Source organism: Chiloscyllium plagiosum, chromosome 4, assembly GCF_004010195.1.
Source record: "Chiloscyllium plagiosum isolate BGI_BamShark_2017 chromosome 4, ASM401019v2, whole genome shotgun sequence".
In the NCBI taxonomy this organism is placed as follows: domain Eukaryota; kingdom Metazoa; phylum Chordata; class Chondrichthyes; order Orectolobiformes; family Hemiscylliidae; genus Chiloscyllium; species Chiloscyllium plagiosum.
Window position 1 is genome coordinate 123,719,542 of NC_057713.1, and position 13,709 is coordinate 123,733,250.

Below are 13,709 nucleotides of genomic sequence, written 5' to 3' on the forward strand. Positions count from 1 at the left end.
ACTATCCTCCATATGCCTATCCACTGCCCGCTTAAATGCCCATAATGAGGGAGAGTCCACCACTGCTACTGGCAGGGCATTCCATGAACTCACGACTCGCTGAGTAAAGAACCTACCCCTAACATCTGTCCTATATCTACCCCCCCTTAATTTAAAGCTATGCCCTCTTGTAATACCCGACTCCATACGCGGGAAAAGGTTCATACTGTCGTCCCTATCTAACCCCCTAATCATCTTGTACACCTCAATCAAGTCACCCCTAAACCTTCTTTTCTCTAGTGAAAACAGCCCCAAGTGCCTCAGTCTTTCCTCATACGATTTTCCTTCCATACCAGGCAACATCCTGGTAAACCTCCTCTGCACCCGTTCCAGTGCCTCCACGTCCTTCCTATAGTATGGCGACCAAACCTGCACACAATATTCCAGATGCGGCCGCACCAGAGTCTTATACAACTGCATCATGACCTCAGGACTCCGGAACTCAATTCCTCTACCAATAAAAGCCAGTACGCCATATGCCTTCCTCACCGCACTATTTACCTGGGTGGCAACTTTCAGAGATCTGTGTACATGGACACCAAGATCCCTCTGCTCATCCACACTACCAAGTATCCGACCATTAGCCCAGTACCCCATCTTTTTGTTATTCTTCCCAAAGTGAATCACCTCACACTTAGCTACATTGAATTCCATTTGCCACCTTTCTGCCCAGCTCTGCAGCTTCTCTATATCCTGCTGTAACGTTCTCTTATTTTAAAGGCAGATTTGAAGTGGGTATTCCAGGTGTGATGCAACTGGTCAAACCACTCAGCTTTAAGCAAAACATAATTTATTTAAACACTACAGTTGAAACACGAACAAAAGAAAGTGGAATTTAGAATAACTATTGGAAAACCCAACCGATCTGATATAGTAATTGTTACTAATTAATTGTTCCAATAGCGTAACATTCCATAAACACACCCTTTGGCAAAAAGGTAAATTCACACACAGATTCTTACAGGCAGGAGGGAACAACATACAGAGAGAGATTTCAGAGAATGTCAGAGGAATCCTTGCAACTTTTCTGGACTCACACATCTAGTGGCTGCTACAGCTAAAATAAACTGGAAAGCCTGAACTGGAAGAACTGGCCTCTCCCTTACCATTGTTAAATTGTTTAAAACAAAACAAAGGCCTCTTAAAATCTAGAATCTTTGGCACCTCTGCCTTTCCAATCTCTCTTCAAAAAAAACAAGGACAAAATAACCTTTTTAAAGTGACAGCACTGTCACACAAGCCACTTGTCACATTATTCTTTGCAGGGGACTTTGCTGTGTGCAGATTGCATGTATTTCCACTTATTAACATTAACTACACTTTAAAGCTAATTCTTTGGCAGCAAAGTGCTTTGGTACTTGAAAGTTGCTATAGAAATGCAACTTCTTCTCCATTAACATTCTAAAATAATCAAAGGAAATTTAAAAGTCAAAACCTGGACTATTCAGACATATCTTAAAGAGGTTAATTTATTTGCACAATCTTTCTTACTTTACATGCAAAATAAAGGGAAACAATTCACTTACATTTATTAAGTGGTGCATGAAAATGTACTGAAAATCACAAAACAAGAGCACAATAACAATATATAAAAGATCAATTAAGTAACTACATTAACATAGCAGCAACTTTTCTGCCCAGAACCATATATAGAAAAGGTGCTTAGATATTATACATTGAACCATAAATAACAACAATGTCTGCACAGCGATGAACAGCAATAACTCTGATACTTAGAATATCCTAAGTCAATAAAATTAGAAGCATTAGTTTTAAAATGAGGAATTATGATTTGAGTCGATTATGACAATCTAAATAGTTGCTGGTATATCAATAATCAAAGATTATAAGCTAGTAATAATTGGCAAAAGAAGCAAGTGAGGAGATGAGGTAATTGTTACCTCATCTTTGCACTACCTGAAAGAAAAGGTGGTGGAAAGAGATTCAACAGTAACTTTCAAAATGGAATTTGATATATGAGAAAGAAACATTTTGCAAGACTGTGGAGATGAACAGCAAAATGGGATTAATTTGACAGCTTTCCAAAAAGTAGCATACACATGATGAGCCAAAAATCCTCATGTGTTGTAAGGTTCTGTAATGCGATGATTTCGCAACAATAACATGTACTCACCCTTGCTCTGTGATCCATTTATTGACATTTGAGAGCATTAACTCACTTTCCTCATGGAACTGATTATTATCTCTTTGCACAGCTTCCAAAGCCTGTTTCTGTGCCTCCAACTGTAGATATAGATAAGGGTCAAATCTTTTAGAATGACGATCTACATTACACGATTGGCTATAGCATGTAAAAATTTCCCTTTATACAGATTGCATCTTCTCAAGGATAACTGCATATTTTCCATTTCCTTCCTGTTTGCTAGGCAAGAACTTTCATTGAAATATTATTAATTCCCCATATCTCAACCTCTATTGAATCAGGATAATTATGTCAATAATATTTTTTACATTCGATTAATTAGCTATGTGCATAAAGTGATTAAGTAATCATCCTTTAAGACAATCCTACTTCTTCATAACCCACAAGGTTAGTAGGAAAATAATTTAACTGCACATCACTTTCCAAGACTAATCCCAAAACTGCCTATGCGTTTTACCTCAAATAATCTTGTTTTCCCCTTTACTAAATGTTACTATAATCTAAGCTTCAATACTCAATGAAGTAAAACCAAAGGCAAATTTTTAAAACTTTAGACAAGTACATACATTGCAAGGCACCAAGTGCAGAGAGGGATATAGAGATGTTAAGTGAATAGTTAAAAAAAAAACTTGGCAGACAGAATGTAATGTGGGAAAACGTGAGGTACAGGAAGAAAGTGGATGCTGGAAATCTGAAACAAAAACAGAAGTTGCTGGAAATCAGAGTTCATTTTTCAGGTCCAATGACTGTTTTTCAGAACACAGAGTGCTGCCAGACCTGCTGAGATTTTCCATCAATTTCTGTTTCAAAATGTGAGGTTATCCACTTTGACAGGAAGAATTGAGGAAGAATTGAGGAGCAAATGTGTTATTTAAATGGAGAAAAAACGCAGAAAGCCCCAGCACAGAGGGATGTGGGACACGATGCAAGAATCACAAGAAGATAGCATAAATGATCTGCAGGTAATTTAAAAGGCAAATGAAAGTTGATCTTCATTTCAAAGGGAAACGTGTATAAAAGTATTAAAGCATATAAAACTATCCAAGGCACTTGCTTAACTCACACCTAGAATATCATGAAAGAGAAGATATACTGTGATTGAAGATAGCTTAGAGTGGTGCTGGAAAAGCACAGCAGGTCAGGCAGCAACCGAGGAGCAGGAAAATCGACGTTTCGGGCAAAAACCCTTCATCAGGAATGAAGCAGGGACCCTCCGGGGTCGAGAGATAAATAGGAGAGGGGTGGGTCTGGGGGCAAGGTAGCTAAGAATGCAATAGGTGAATGGAGGTGGGGATGAAGGTGATAGGTCGGAGAGGAGTGGATAGGTGGGAAGGAAAATTGGCAGGTAGGACAGGTCATGAGGATGGTGCTGAGCTGGCAGGTTAGAACTGGGGTAAGGTGGGGGGAGGGGAAATAAGGAAACTGGTGAAGTCCACATTGATGCCCTGGGTTGAAGTGTTCCGAGGGGGAAGATGAGGCATTCTTCCTTCAGGCGTTGGGTGGTGAAGGAGTGGCGGTGGAGGAGGCCCAGGACCTGCATATCCTTGCCAGAGTGGGTGAGGGAGTTGAAATGTTTGGCCACTGGGCGATGGAGTTGTTTGCTGTGGGTGTCTCAGACATGTTCCCTAAAGCGCTTGGATAGTGCATCGCCACAGAACTTGACACCGTCCTTTCTCCCCGGTCCAGGAACTCGCCACCTACATTCGGGACACCACCTACACCCTCTATCTCCTCCATGATTTTTGTTTCCATGGCCCCCAGTGCCTCATCTTCACCATGGACATCCAATCCCTACACACAACTATTGACCATTATGAAGGCCTCCAAGCCCTCTGATTCTTCCTCTCCCATTGTCCCCACCATTACCCTTCCACTGACACTCTCATTTGGTTGGCTGAACTGGTCCTCACCCTCAATAATTTCTCCTTTGTATCCGCCACTTCCTCCAGACCAAAGGGGTAGCCATGAGCACCCACATGGGCCCCAGCTATGCCTGTCCCTTCGTCAGGTACATGGAAGATGTCCATCTTCCGCAGCTACACCGGCACCAGCCCCTACCTTTTCCTTCACTACATTGATGACTGTATTGGCAGCAGAGCGTGCTCCCACAAGGAGGTTGAACAGTTCATCAACTTCACCAACACATTCCACTCCAATCTTAAGTTCATCTGGACTATCTCGGACACATCTTTTCCCTTCCTGGACCTCTCCATTTTCATCAATGGTGACTGACTCAACACGGACATTTGCTACAAACCCACTAACTCCCACTGCTATCTAGATTACACCTTTCATCCTGCCTACTGTAAAAATGCTATTCCTTATTCCCAATTCCTCCACCTCCACCGCATCTGTTCCGAGGAGGACCAGTTCCACCACAGAACACACCAGATGGCCTCCTTCTTCAAAGACACCAATTTCCCCTCCCACATAATCGATGATGCCCTCCAGGGCATCTTATCCACTTCCCATTCCGCTGTCCTTGAACCCCACCCCTGCCCCCACAACAAGGACAGAACCCCCCGGTCCTCAGCTTCCACCCCACCAACCTCCGGATACATCACATCATCCTCCGCTATTTTTGCTACCTATAAACAGACCCCACCAGCAGAGATATAGTTCCCTGGCCACCCCTATCAGCTTTCCGTAAAGACCATTCCCTCCGTGGCTCCCTTGTCAGGTCCATGGCTCCCACCAACCCAATTCACCCTCGCAGTACCTTCCCCTGCCACTGCAGGAATTGCAAAACCTATGCTCACACCTCCACCCTCACCTCCATCCAAGACCTCAAAGGAGCCTTCCACATCTGTCAGAGAGTTACCTGCACTTCCAAACAAGTCATTTACTGTATCCATTGTTCCTGATGCGGTCTCCTCTACATTGGGGAGATAGGACCCCTCCTTGCAGAACGCTTCAGAGAACATCTCTGGGACACACTCACGAAGCAACCTCCCCACCCTGAGTCTGAACACCTTTACTCCCCCACCCACTTCCCAAGGACTTTCAGGTCCTGGGCCTCCTCTATCGCCAAACCCTTACCACCTGCCGCTTGGAGGAAGAACGCCTCATCAACCACCTTGGGACACTCCAACCACATGGGATCAATGTGAATTTCACAGTTTCCTCATTTCCCCTCCCCACATCTTATCCCAGATCCTACCTTCTAACTCGGCACCACCCTCTTGACCTGTCCTACCTGTCCACCGTCCTTCTCACCTATCCGTTCCACTCTCCTCTCCAACCTATCACCTTCACCCCCCCACCTTCATCTACCTATCACACTCTCAGCTGCCTTCCCTCAACCCCAAACCCCTCCCCTTTATCTCTCAGCGCCCTTGGTCCACAAGCCTCTTTCCTGATGAAGGTCCCCTTTATCTCTCAGCGCCCTTGGTCCACAAGCCTCTTTCCTGATGAAGGTCTTATGCCCGAAACCTCAATTCTCCTGCTCGTGCGATGCTGCCTGATTGGCTGTGCTTTTCTAGCACCACACTCTCAACTCTGATCTCCAGCAGCTACATTCCAACTTTCTTCCTGAAGACAGTTCAGACAAGATTCACCAGGTTAATCCAGGGTATACAGGAATTACACATGAGGAGAGGTTGAGTAGTTTGGGCCTGAGTTTAAAACAATGCAAGGTGACTTCATTGGAACATATAAGATTCTTAAAGGCTTGATACTGAAAGGTTGTTTCTCCTTGTGGGAGAGTCTAGGACCAGTGGGCATAATCTCAGATTAAGGTGTCACTCAGTTAAAACAGAGATGAGAAGGAATTTCTTCTCTCAGACATTAGCGAATCTATGGAATTCGAGAGGATTGTACAGGCTCTGTCATTAAGTATGATCAAAACTGAGAGTGACAGATGGATGATCAGTAATATAACCAATGTGTTATGGGATAAAGGCAGAAAGTAGAGTTGATGATTATCAGATCTGTACTGATTTTATTGAATAGCAGAGCAGGCTGATGGGCCAAATGGCTTACTTTTGCTCCTATGTCATGTTCGAAGGTGACAAACATGATGCATATGAAAGCATCAGGCACAGGAAAGCCAATGGTAGAAGTTGCACCTCACCATATATGGATGGCTATAGGGCAGCCTTTCACTCAAGGTATGAGCAGCCTGTTAAGGACACAAAAAGTGTGCTGACAAGATATCAAATGATCAAATTTCTGGTACTGCTCTTGATATTTTGTCACAGATCAGAGAAACATGTCAGGAGCAAAATCCTTTCTAGCTGCATGGGAGCTCATGAACGCAGCTGCTCTGTTGGTTCACATACAGAGATTAGCAAGCCAGCACTGCTCACTGCATTGATTTCCATTTCCAGAAATTCTGCCATGCACAGAGCTTGGAGGTCTCCGCAGAACAATAAAAAACTGAACGAAAACAGCAGTCAGAAATGTGATGGAATATACCTCACTAGCCTGCATGAGTGCAGCTTCAAAAACACTCAAGAAGGATTGATACCCACTTGATTGGCACACACCCACAAGCATCCACTCCCTCCACCACCAACACAGGCAGTGTGTACCGTCTATAAGATGCGCTGCAGAAATTCACCAAGGTTCCTTAGATAGCACCTTCAAACACCTGGCCACTTCCATCTGGGACAGCAGTGTAATGGGAACACCATTACTTGCAATTCCACTACAAACCACTTACCATCCTAATTTAGAAATACATTGTTACTCCTTCAATGTCACTGAGTCAAAGTCCTAGTTAGGACATTGGTGTGGCCACGTTTGGAGTACTAGTATAGGAAGGACATTATTAAATTGGAGAGGGCTCAGAAAAGACTAATCAGAAAGTTGCCAGGATGAGAGTGTTTGAGTTATAAGGAGAAGTTGAATAGGCTGGGATGTTTTTCAGTGGAGCGTCGAAGGTTGATGGTGACCTTGGTCACAAAGCTGGTCCTTTTACAAGGTGATGTTGTCTTGATTTCTTTCAGAGAGGTGCTAAACGACCCAAGGTTCCAACATGTCTGAAGTTTGAAAGGTTCATTGGGGTCGTTTTGTTTATACCTAACAAGTATTTTGGAACAGCATCATTAAATCGGGGTAGCCTGTCAGGTTTGGAGAGGTTAAGTTATTTGGGTATTCTATTTTCAGTTTGTTATGTTTCATTCTCTAAGTTTATAAATAAATTCTGTTTGTTTAAAAGTCAGCAGTCTGACCAGCTAACTCACTCCGGGAATATCCACTATACACTTATTTGAAACAAATACCAAAGTTACGGTCTGGGCTTCCTGCTTCAAAAGTATTTTGAGGGGTTGGGCCTGGTCCATAACAGGGTAAAAACAATGACTGCAGATGCTGGAAACCAGATTCTGGAGTAGAGTGGTGCTGGAAATGCACAGCAGTTCAGGCAGCGTCCGAGGAGCACGAATATCGACGTTTTGGGCAAAAGCCCTTCATCAGGAATACTACTGGGGGCTCTTTGCAGGATTTGTCCTGTGGTTCCGAGTTGAGGATTAGAGTTGTTGGACTTGAAGGCAGCGAGTGGTAGGCGTTAGTGTCTTTTATTTCGGGTGTTGATTTGGTTGGGTAAACATAGCTTGGGATAGCAATGGCTCTTCTGGTCACCAAGACTTTTCTGGAGGTGGAAGAAGTGACCTTGGGGATTTTACAAAAGGTAGGTAAGGCCAAGCTGCGGGAATGAGTAGACAAGCTGGAGTTAAAGCTACCTCCTACAGTGAGGAAAGATGAGAGGATTACAGCAGTAGCTCAGCAGTTAAATTTGCTGGAAACACCATCAGGATCTAGAGAGATGGCTAAAGTTCAATTGCAAATGAAACAGCTTGAGTTAGAGGCGAAATAAAGAAAGGGCAGCAGAAATGAAACAGTTTGAGTTATGAATGAAAGCAGAAGAGAGGGGAAAGAGAGAGTATTTGAATTTCAGAAAATTACACTTAGAAAGGAAAGTCACCTTAAAAGGCTGGAGAGGAAGGACGAAGGTAGGTTTAGTGAGGAAGAGAGTGAGGATAAACAAACCGATGGTAGTGAAAAGCCTGGTGAGAAACTGTTTATATATATTCACACCTTACCTAAATTTGATGAGATGGATGTGGAAACCTTTTTCATCTCATTTGAAAAAGTGGCTAAACAAATGCAGTGGCCACTGACCATGTGGATTTTGTTGATCCAAATCAAACTTGTAGGGTGAGGTATTCGCACCACTATCAGAGGAGGTATCAGGGGAGTATGAGGAGGTGAAGAAAGCTACCTTAAGTGCATATGAGCTTGTACCAGAAGACCACACACAATGTTTCAGGAATCTAAGGAGGGACCATGGTCAAACCTATGTTGAGTTTGAAAAGATCAAACAAAGTCATTTGGATAGGTGGATAAGAACTTTAAAAATAGAGCACACCTACAACGCTGTTAGAGAGATAACTATTTTGGAGGAATTAAAGAATTTACTTGCTGAAGTAGTGCAAACTGATATGGAAGAGCAGAGAGTTAAAACAGCAAGGTTAGCAGCAAGTGGCTGATGATTATGAGCTGGTCCATAAAATATAGTGTGGTTTCCAAATTAATTTCAGTCACATCACCTGCACATCTTTGAGCTGTGGGAGGAAACCCATGCAGACACAGGGAGAAGGTGCAAACTCCACATACAGCTGCTCGAGGCTGGAATAGAACCTGGGTCCCTTACACTGTAAGGCAGCAGTGCTAACCACTGAGCCACCATGTGTGGTCTATCACAAAGTCAATGCAGTTACAAAAACTGATGCATATCCAATTCCGCGGTTGGAAGACTGTGTTGAAAAGGTGGGACAAGCAACTTACATTTCTAAGTTTGACTTGCACAAAGGCTACTGAGAGGTACCTTTGTCTGAAAAACCAAGGCAATTTCAGCTTTTGTAACGCCAAATGGACTATATCAGTTTAAAGTCATGGCATTTGGTATGAAAAACGCCCGGCCACATTTCACAGACTAACCAATAAGGTCATTGCCAGATTACCCAACTGTGTGGTGTACATCGATGACCTGGTAATTTTTAGTCACTCATGGAAGGAACTTTCACAACATTCATTGGACTTGTTTGATTGAATTCAGAAGGCAATCTTGGTGATAAACCTAGCTAAACATGAGTTTGCCAAAGCCCAAGTCATCATCCTGGGCCATGTTATTGGGCACTAATAAATGGCCGCATGGGATATGAAAGCAAATGCAGTTGTGGAGTTTCCTATATCATCGACAAACAGAGCAGTATTACGGCTCCTGGGATTGAGTGGATTTTATCGAAAGTTTGTGCCGAATTCTAGCAGTGTGGCTGATCCACTCACTGAATTACTAAAGAAAGGCAAGAAGTTTCAGTGCACAGTGGACTGTCAGAAGGCGTTTTTGAGAGCTTGAAAACACTGTTTACCACTGCTGCGGTATTAGCCACACCTGATTTTGCAAAGCCTTTCAAGATGGCTATCAATGTGAGTGATGTGGGTGTCAGTGCTGTGCTCCTGCAGGAAGAGGGCAACAAGATAGAAACACCTACTGGATAATTCTCCAGGAGGTTGAACATTCATCAGCGGAAATATTTGACAGTTGAGAAAGACACTTTGAGCTTGGTGTTGGCATTGCAACATTTCAGTGTTTATATTACTGGCAACACATCTGAGACAATTGTTTAGACTGATCATAACACATTAAAATTTGTGGAGAAAGTTAAAGACAAAAATGCCAAACTGTTTAGATGAAGCCTGTTGTTACAGACATTCAATTTGAAAATTGTGCATGTGGCAGGTCGAGAAAATGTGATTGACAATGCATTGTTGAGACTTGAATGAGAGATGGAGGTGTTCGATGTTGGGAGTACCACAAACTGAATCCGGACGTAGCAAGTTTGCACGTTTATAGTGAGTGAATGCGTATGTTTTAGAGTACTAACCAATTTTTTTTGAGGTTTTGAAAAATGAAGCCATCTTTGGATATTGATGGTTCATTTTGTTTTAAGTGGGAAGATGTCACAAAGCTGGTCCTTTTACAAGGTTACGTTGTCCTTGATATTTTTCAGAGAGGTTCTAAACAACCCAAGCTTCCAACATGTTTGAAGTTTGAGTGGTTCATTAGGGCCCTTTTGTTTATACCTAACAGATAATGCTTTAGGCAGAAAGCTTTCAAGTCTTTAAAACAAAACTGGTAGAATCAAGGGGCGTGACCAGCTCTCTAGCTGGGCAGGTCAGTTCAGTTCAGTTCGAGGGTTAGTTGAGTCAAGATCACAGTTGAAATTGGACTCTCTCCCACTCCTTCTGCCCTTCTCACTTCGTAACCTGTAGGCTTTTTGCGTAATTTCTACTCTTCGTGCTAAGGGGTCTGTTTATTGGGGCTGTTTAAAGTATTTTGAAACAACATCATTAAGTCGGGATAGGCTTTCGGATTCAGTTGAGATACATTATTTGGGTACTCTATTTTCAGTTCATTGCGTTTCATTCCGTAATTTGTAAATAAATTGTTTGTTTAAAACTTGGCCATCTGACCAGCTAATTCACTCTGGGAATATCCACTATATACTTACCTGAAACAAATAGAAAATGTTGGGCTACCTGCTTAAAAATGTTTTGAGGGATTGGGCCTGGTCCACAACACCTTGTAGAGGTTTATAAAACATGAGGGGCATAGATAAGGTGAATAGCAAAGGTCTTTTTCCAAGGATAAGGGAGTCCTAAACTAGAGGGTATGGTTTTAAGTTTAGAGGGGAAAGATTTAAAGGGGTCCTGAGGGGCAACGTTTTCACACAGAGTGGTGGGTGTCTAGAATGAGCTGCCAGAGAAAGTAATAGAAGCAGGTACAATTACAACATTTAAAAGACATTTGGACAGGTACATGAATAGGAAAGGTTTAGAGGAAGATGGTCCAAATGCAGGCAATGGGACTCGTTTAGATTGGGATACTTGGTTGGCATGGATGAGTTGGATCGAAGGGTCTGTTTCCATGCTGTATGACTCTGACACTATGAATGCATATGAGGCATCTGATGGAGACATCTGGCACCCAAATGTGTGTACTAGCAAGCTAACTATTGCAAACTCATTCTCATAGGGGTGTAAAGCATTGAATAAACAGTGATACATACCCTGTCAGAGGGTGGCAGACCATTCAGAATACTAGAAATAAGAGTTAACAGAATTAGTGTTTAGGGTCTCAGTTCTAAGTCTTTTGTAATACACTACTTTTGTGAAAAAGTAAAGAAACAGGAAAATTAATTTTCAAGACGAATGGAGCTAACTTCTTTTTCTCAAACTTTTATCAAAACATCAGGAGCTAAATAAATGTCTAGTGATGTTGAAGTTATGCAGTGATCGGTAGAGGCTAACAGGAAACCCATGATTTACATGATTTTGTGGATATATTTACATGAATATGCCCCTTCTAGGTGCGGACTGGATAAGTTATTTGGGTATTCTAGGACAACTACAATGGTCCACTACTATAATGTCTATTTAAGCCAAATGTTTTGCCATTGTTTCAATGCCCATGGGCAAACCGTCCAGGAGCTGATCCTATGTTTGCAACAACAATATCATATTATTTCTCTGGAAGTGCACCAACATAAATGGTACTTCAGTTTGAAACTATCAGAGAGGAAATTGCATCCTCTTGTTCACAATTTCAGTCATCAAAAATTCTTTGCAATCATATAACATCTTTAATTTAAATCTGGAAAATAAATGTTACTTTGTGAAATGCAAATAGGTATAAGAAAAATGGATAATAAGCCTGGATATTATGGAGGAGGAGAAAGATATTTGAGAAAATGTTTAAAAGTGAAGAGAGATGTACAGCGGAAAATCAGTGAGGAAATTGCAGTTAAAGAACAAGCATCAATGTTTGAACAAGTGGAGGAGAACTTTACCAAAGATTCAAATAAGATAAATAGAGCATTAAGCAGCAATAGGGTAAATGGAAGTATAGAGATGGGAAAGAGAAAATCCAAAAAGAAATTGTGTCAATAATGACAAAGGATTTTGCTTTAATGCTTAAGGGGCAGGGAACTTTTCTAGGTCAGTGAAGATTTTTGGGAGGTGAGTTGGGCTTACACAACTCACTTTACACAAATTGATATTACTCTAATGTGCAGGATAGGAGGTAAGTAAGGATTATGTTCCAGAAGATGATGTTTAGATAAAGGAATATACTTTCTGTGGCAGAGAAACTAAGTAATACTGCAGTTAGGTAATATTGTGGGGTAAATGAGGGGCTTATAGCAAGGGACAGACCTTCTCAAGGTCATCCACAAAGATCATCTCACTGTGTGGCCAGCAGCATTTCATCTCTAAAGCTCCTGTAATGAGCAATCACTTCATATGATCTTGGGATACATTCATTAAAAGAGACCAGAGACCAAAGGCTTGCGTGCTGATTTGGTGCCCGAAAAGTGGGCAAAACTGAAACAAATTTCAGAACCTGAGAATAGTTTTAAAAGTTACAAGTAATTAAGCATGAAACACCTTTTGTTGAACAGAGTTACAAACGTCCAACAGAATTTAAGCATAGATGTGTTTCCTAATTTCACTGCTGAAAGAATTGACCCGAATGTTCAGACGAGACTCATAGAATCATCGAGATCTACAGCATGGAAACAGACCCTTCGGTCCAACTCGTCCATGCTGACCAGATAGCCTCACCTAATCCAGTCCCATTTGCAAGCACTTGGCCCATATCTCTCCAAACCCTTCCTATTCATATATCCATTCACATTCCTTTTAAATGTTGCAATTGTACTAGCTTCCATCACTTCCTCTGGCAGCTCATTCCATACACGTACCACTCTCTGCGTGAAAATGTTGTCCCTTATGTCCCTTTTATGTCTTTTCCCACTCACCCTAAACCTATGCCCTCTAGTTCTGGACTCTCCCACCCCAGGGAAAAGACCTTGTCTATTTACCCTAACCATGCTCCTCATGATTTTATAAACCTCTATAAGGTCACCCGTCAGCCTCCAACACTCCAAGGAAAACAGCCCCAGCTTATTCAGCCTCTCCTTGTAGCTCAAATTCTCCAATCTTGGCAATATCCTTGTCAATCTTTTCAGAACGCTTTCAAGTTTCACTACATCCTTCCGATAGGAAGGAGACCAGAATTGCACGCAATATTCTAAAAGTGGCCTAACCAATGTCCTGTACAGCTGCAACACCACCTCCCAACCCCTATACTCAATACTCTGACTGACAAAGGAAAGCATGCCAAATGCCTTCTGCACTATCCGATCTATCTACGACTCTACTTTCAAGAGCTACGAACCTGCACTCCAAGATCTCTCTGTTCAGCAACACTCCCCAGGACCTTACCATTAAGTGTATAAGTCCTGGTCTGATTTGCTTTTCCAAACTGCAGGACCTCGCGTTTATCTAAATTAAACTCCATCTGCTACTCCTCAGCCCATTTGCCCATCTGATACCTTTAGTGATATAATCAACATCCAGTACAAGGTTTCTCTCCTTACTCTGTTCCCCAAAGTATTTTGAAAACGCAATTCAAATTGTCCCATAACCCTCTAAATTCCAG

General features: G+C 42.1%; 1 protein-coding gene across 6 annotated transcripts in view; it reads right to left on the minus strand.

The window, feature by feature from the left end:
• Positions 1 to 13,709, minus strand: part of LOC122549388 (polyamine-modulated factor 1-binding protein 1-like) — a 508,658-nt gene that overhangs the window by 83,660 nt on the left and 411,289 nt on the right. For all 6 annotated transcript variants that reach the window (XM_043689125.1, XM_043689128.1, XM_043689124.1 and 3 more), the window contains one exon: positions 2,174 to 2,283. In XM_043689125.1, coding sequence (XP_043545060.1) covers positions 2,174 to 2,283 — 110 coding nt within the window. The remainder of the gene's footprint in view (positions 1 to 2,173; positions 2,284 to 13,709) is intronic.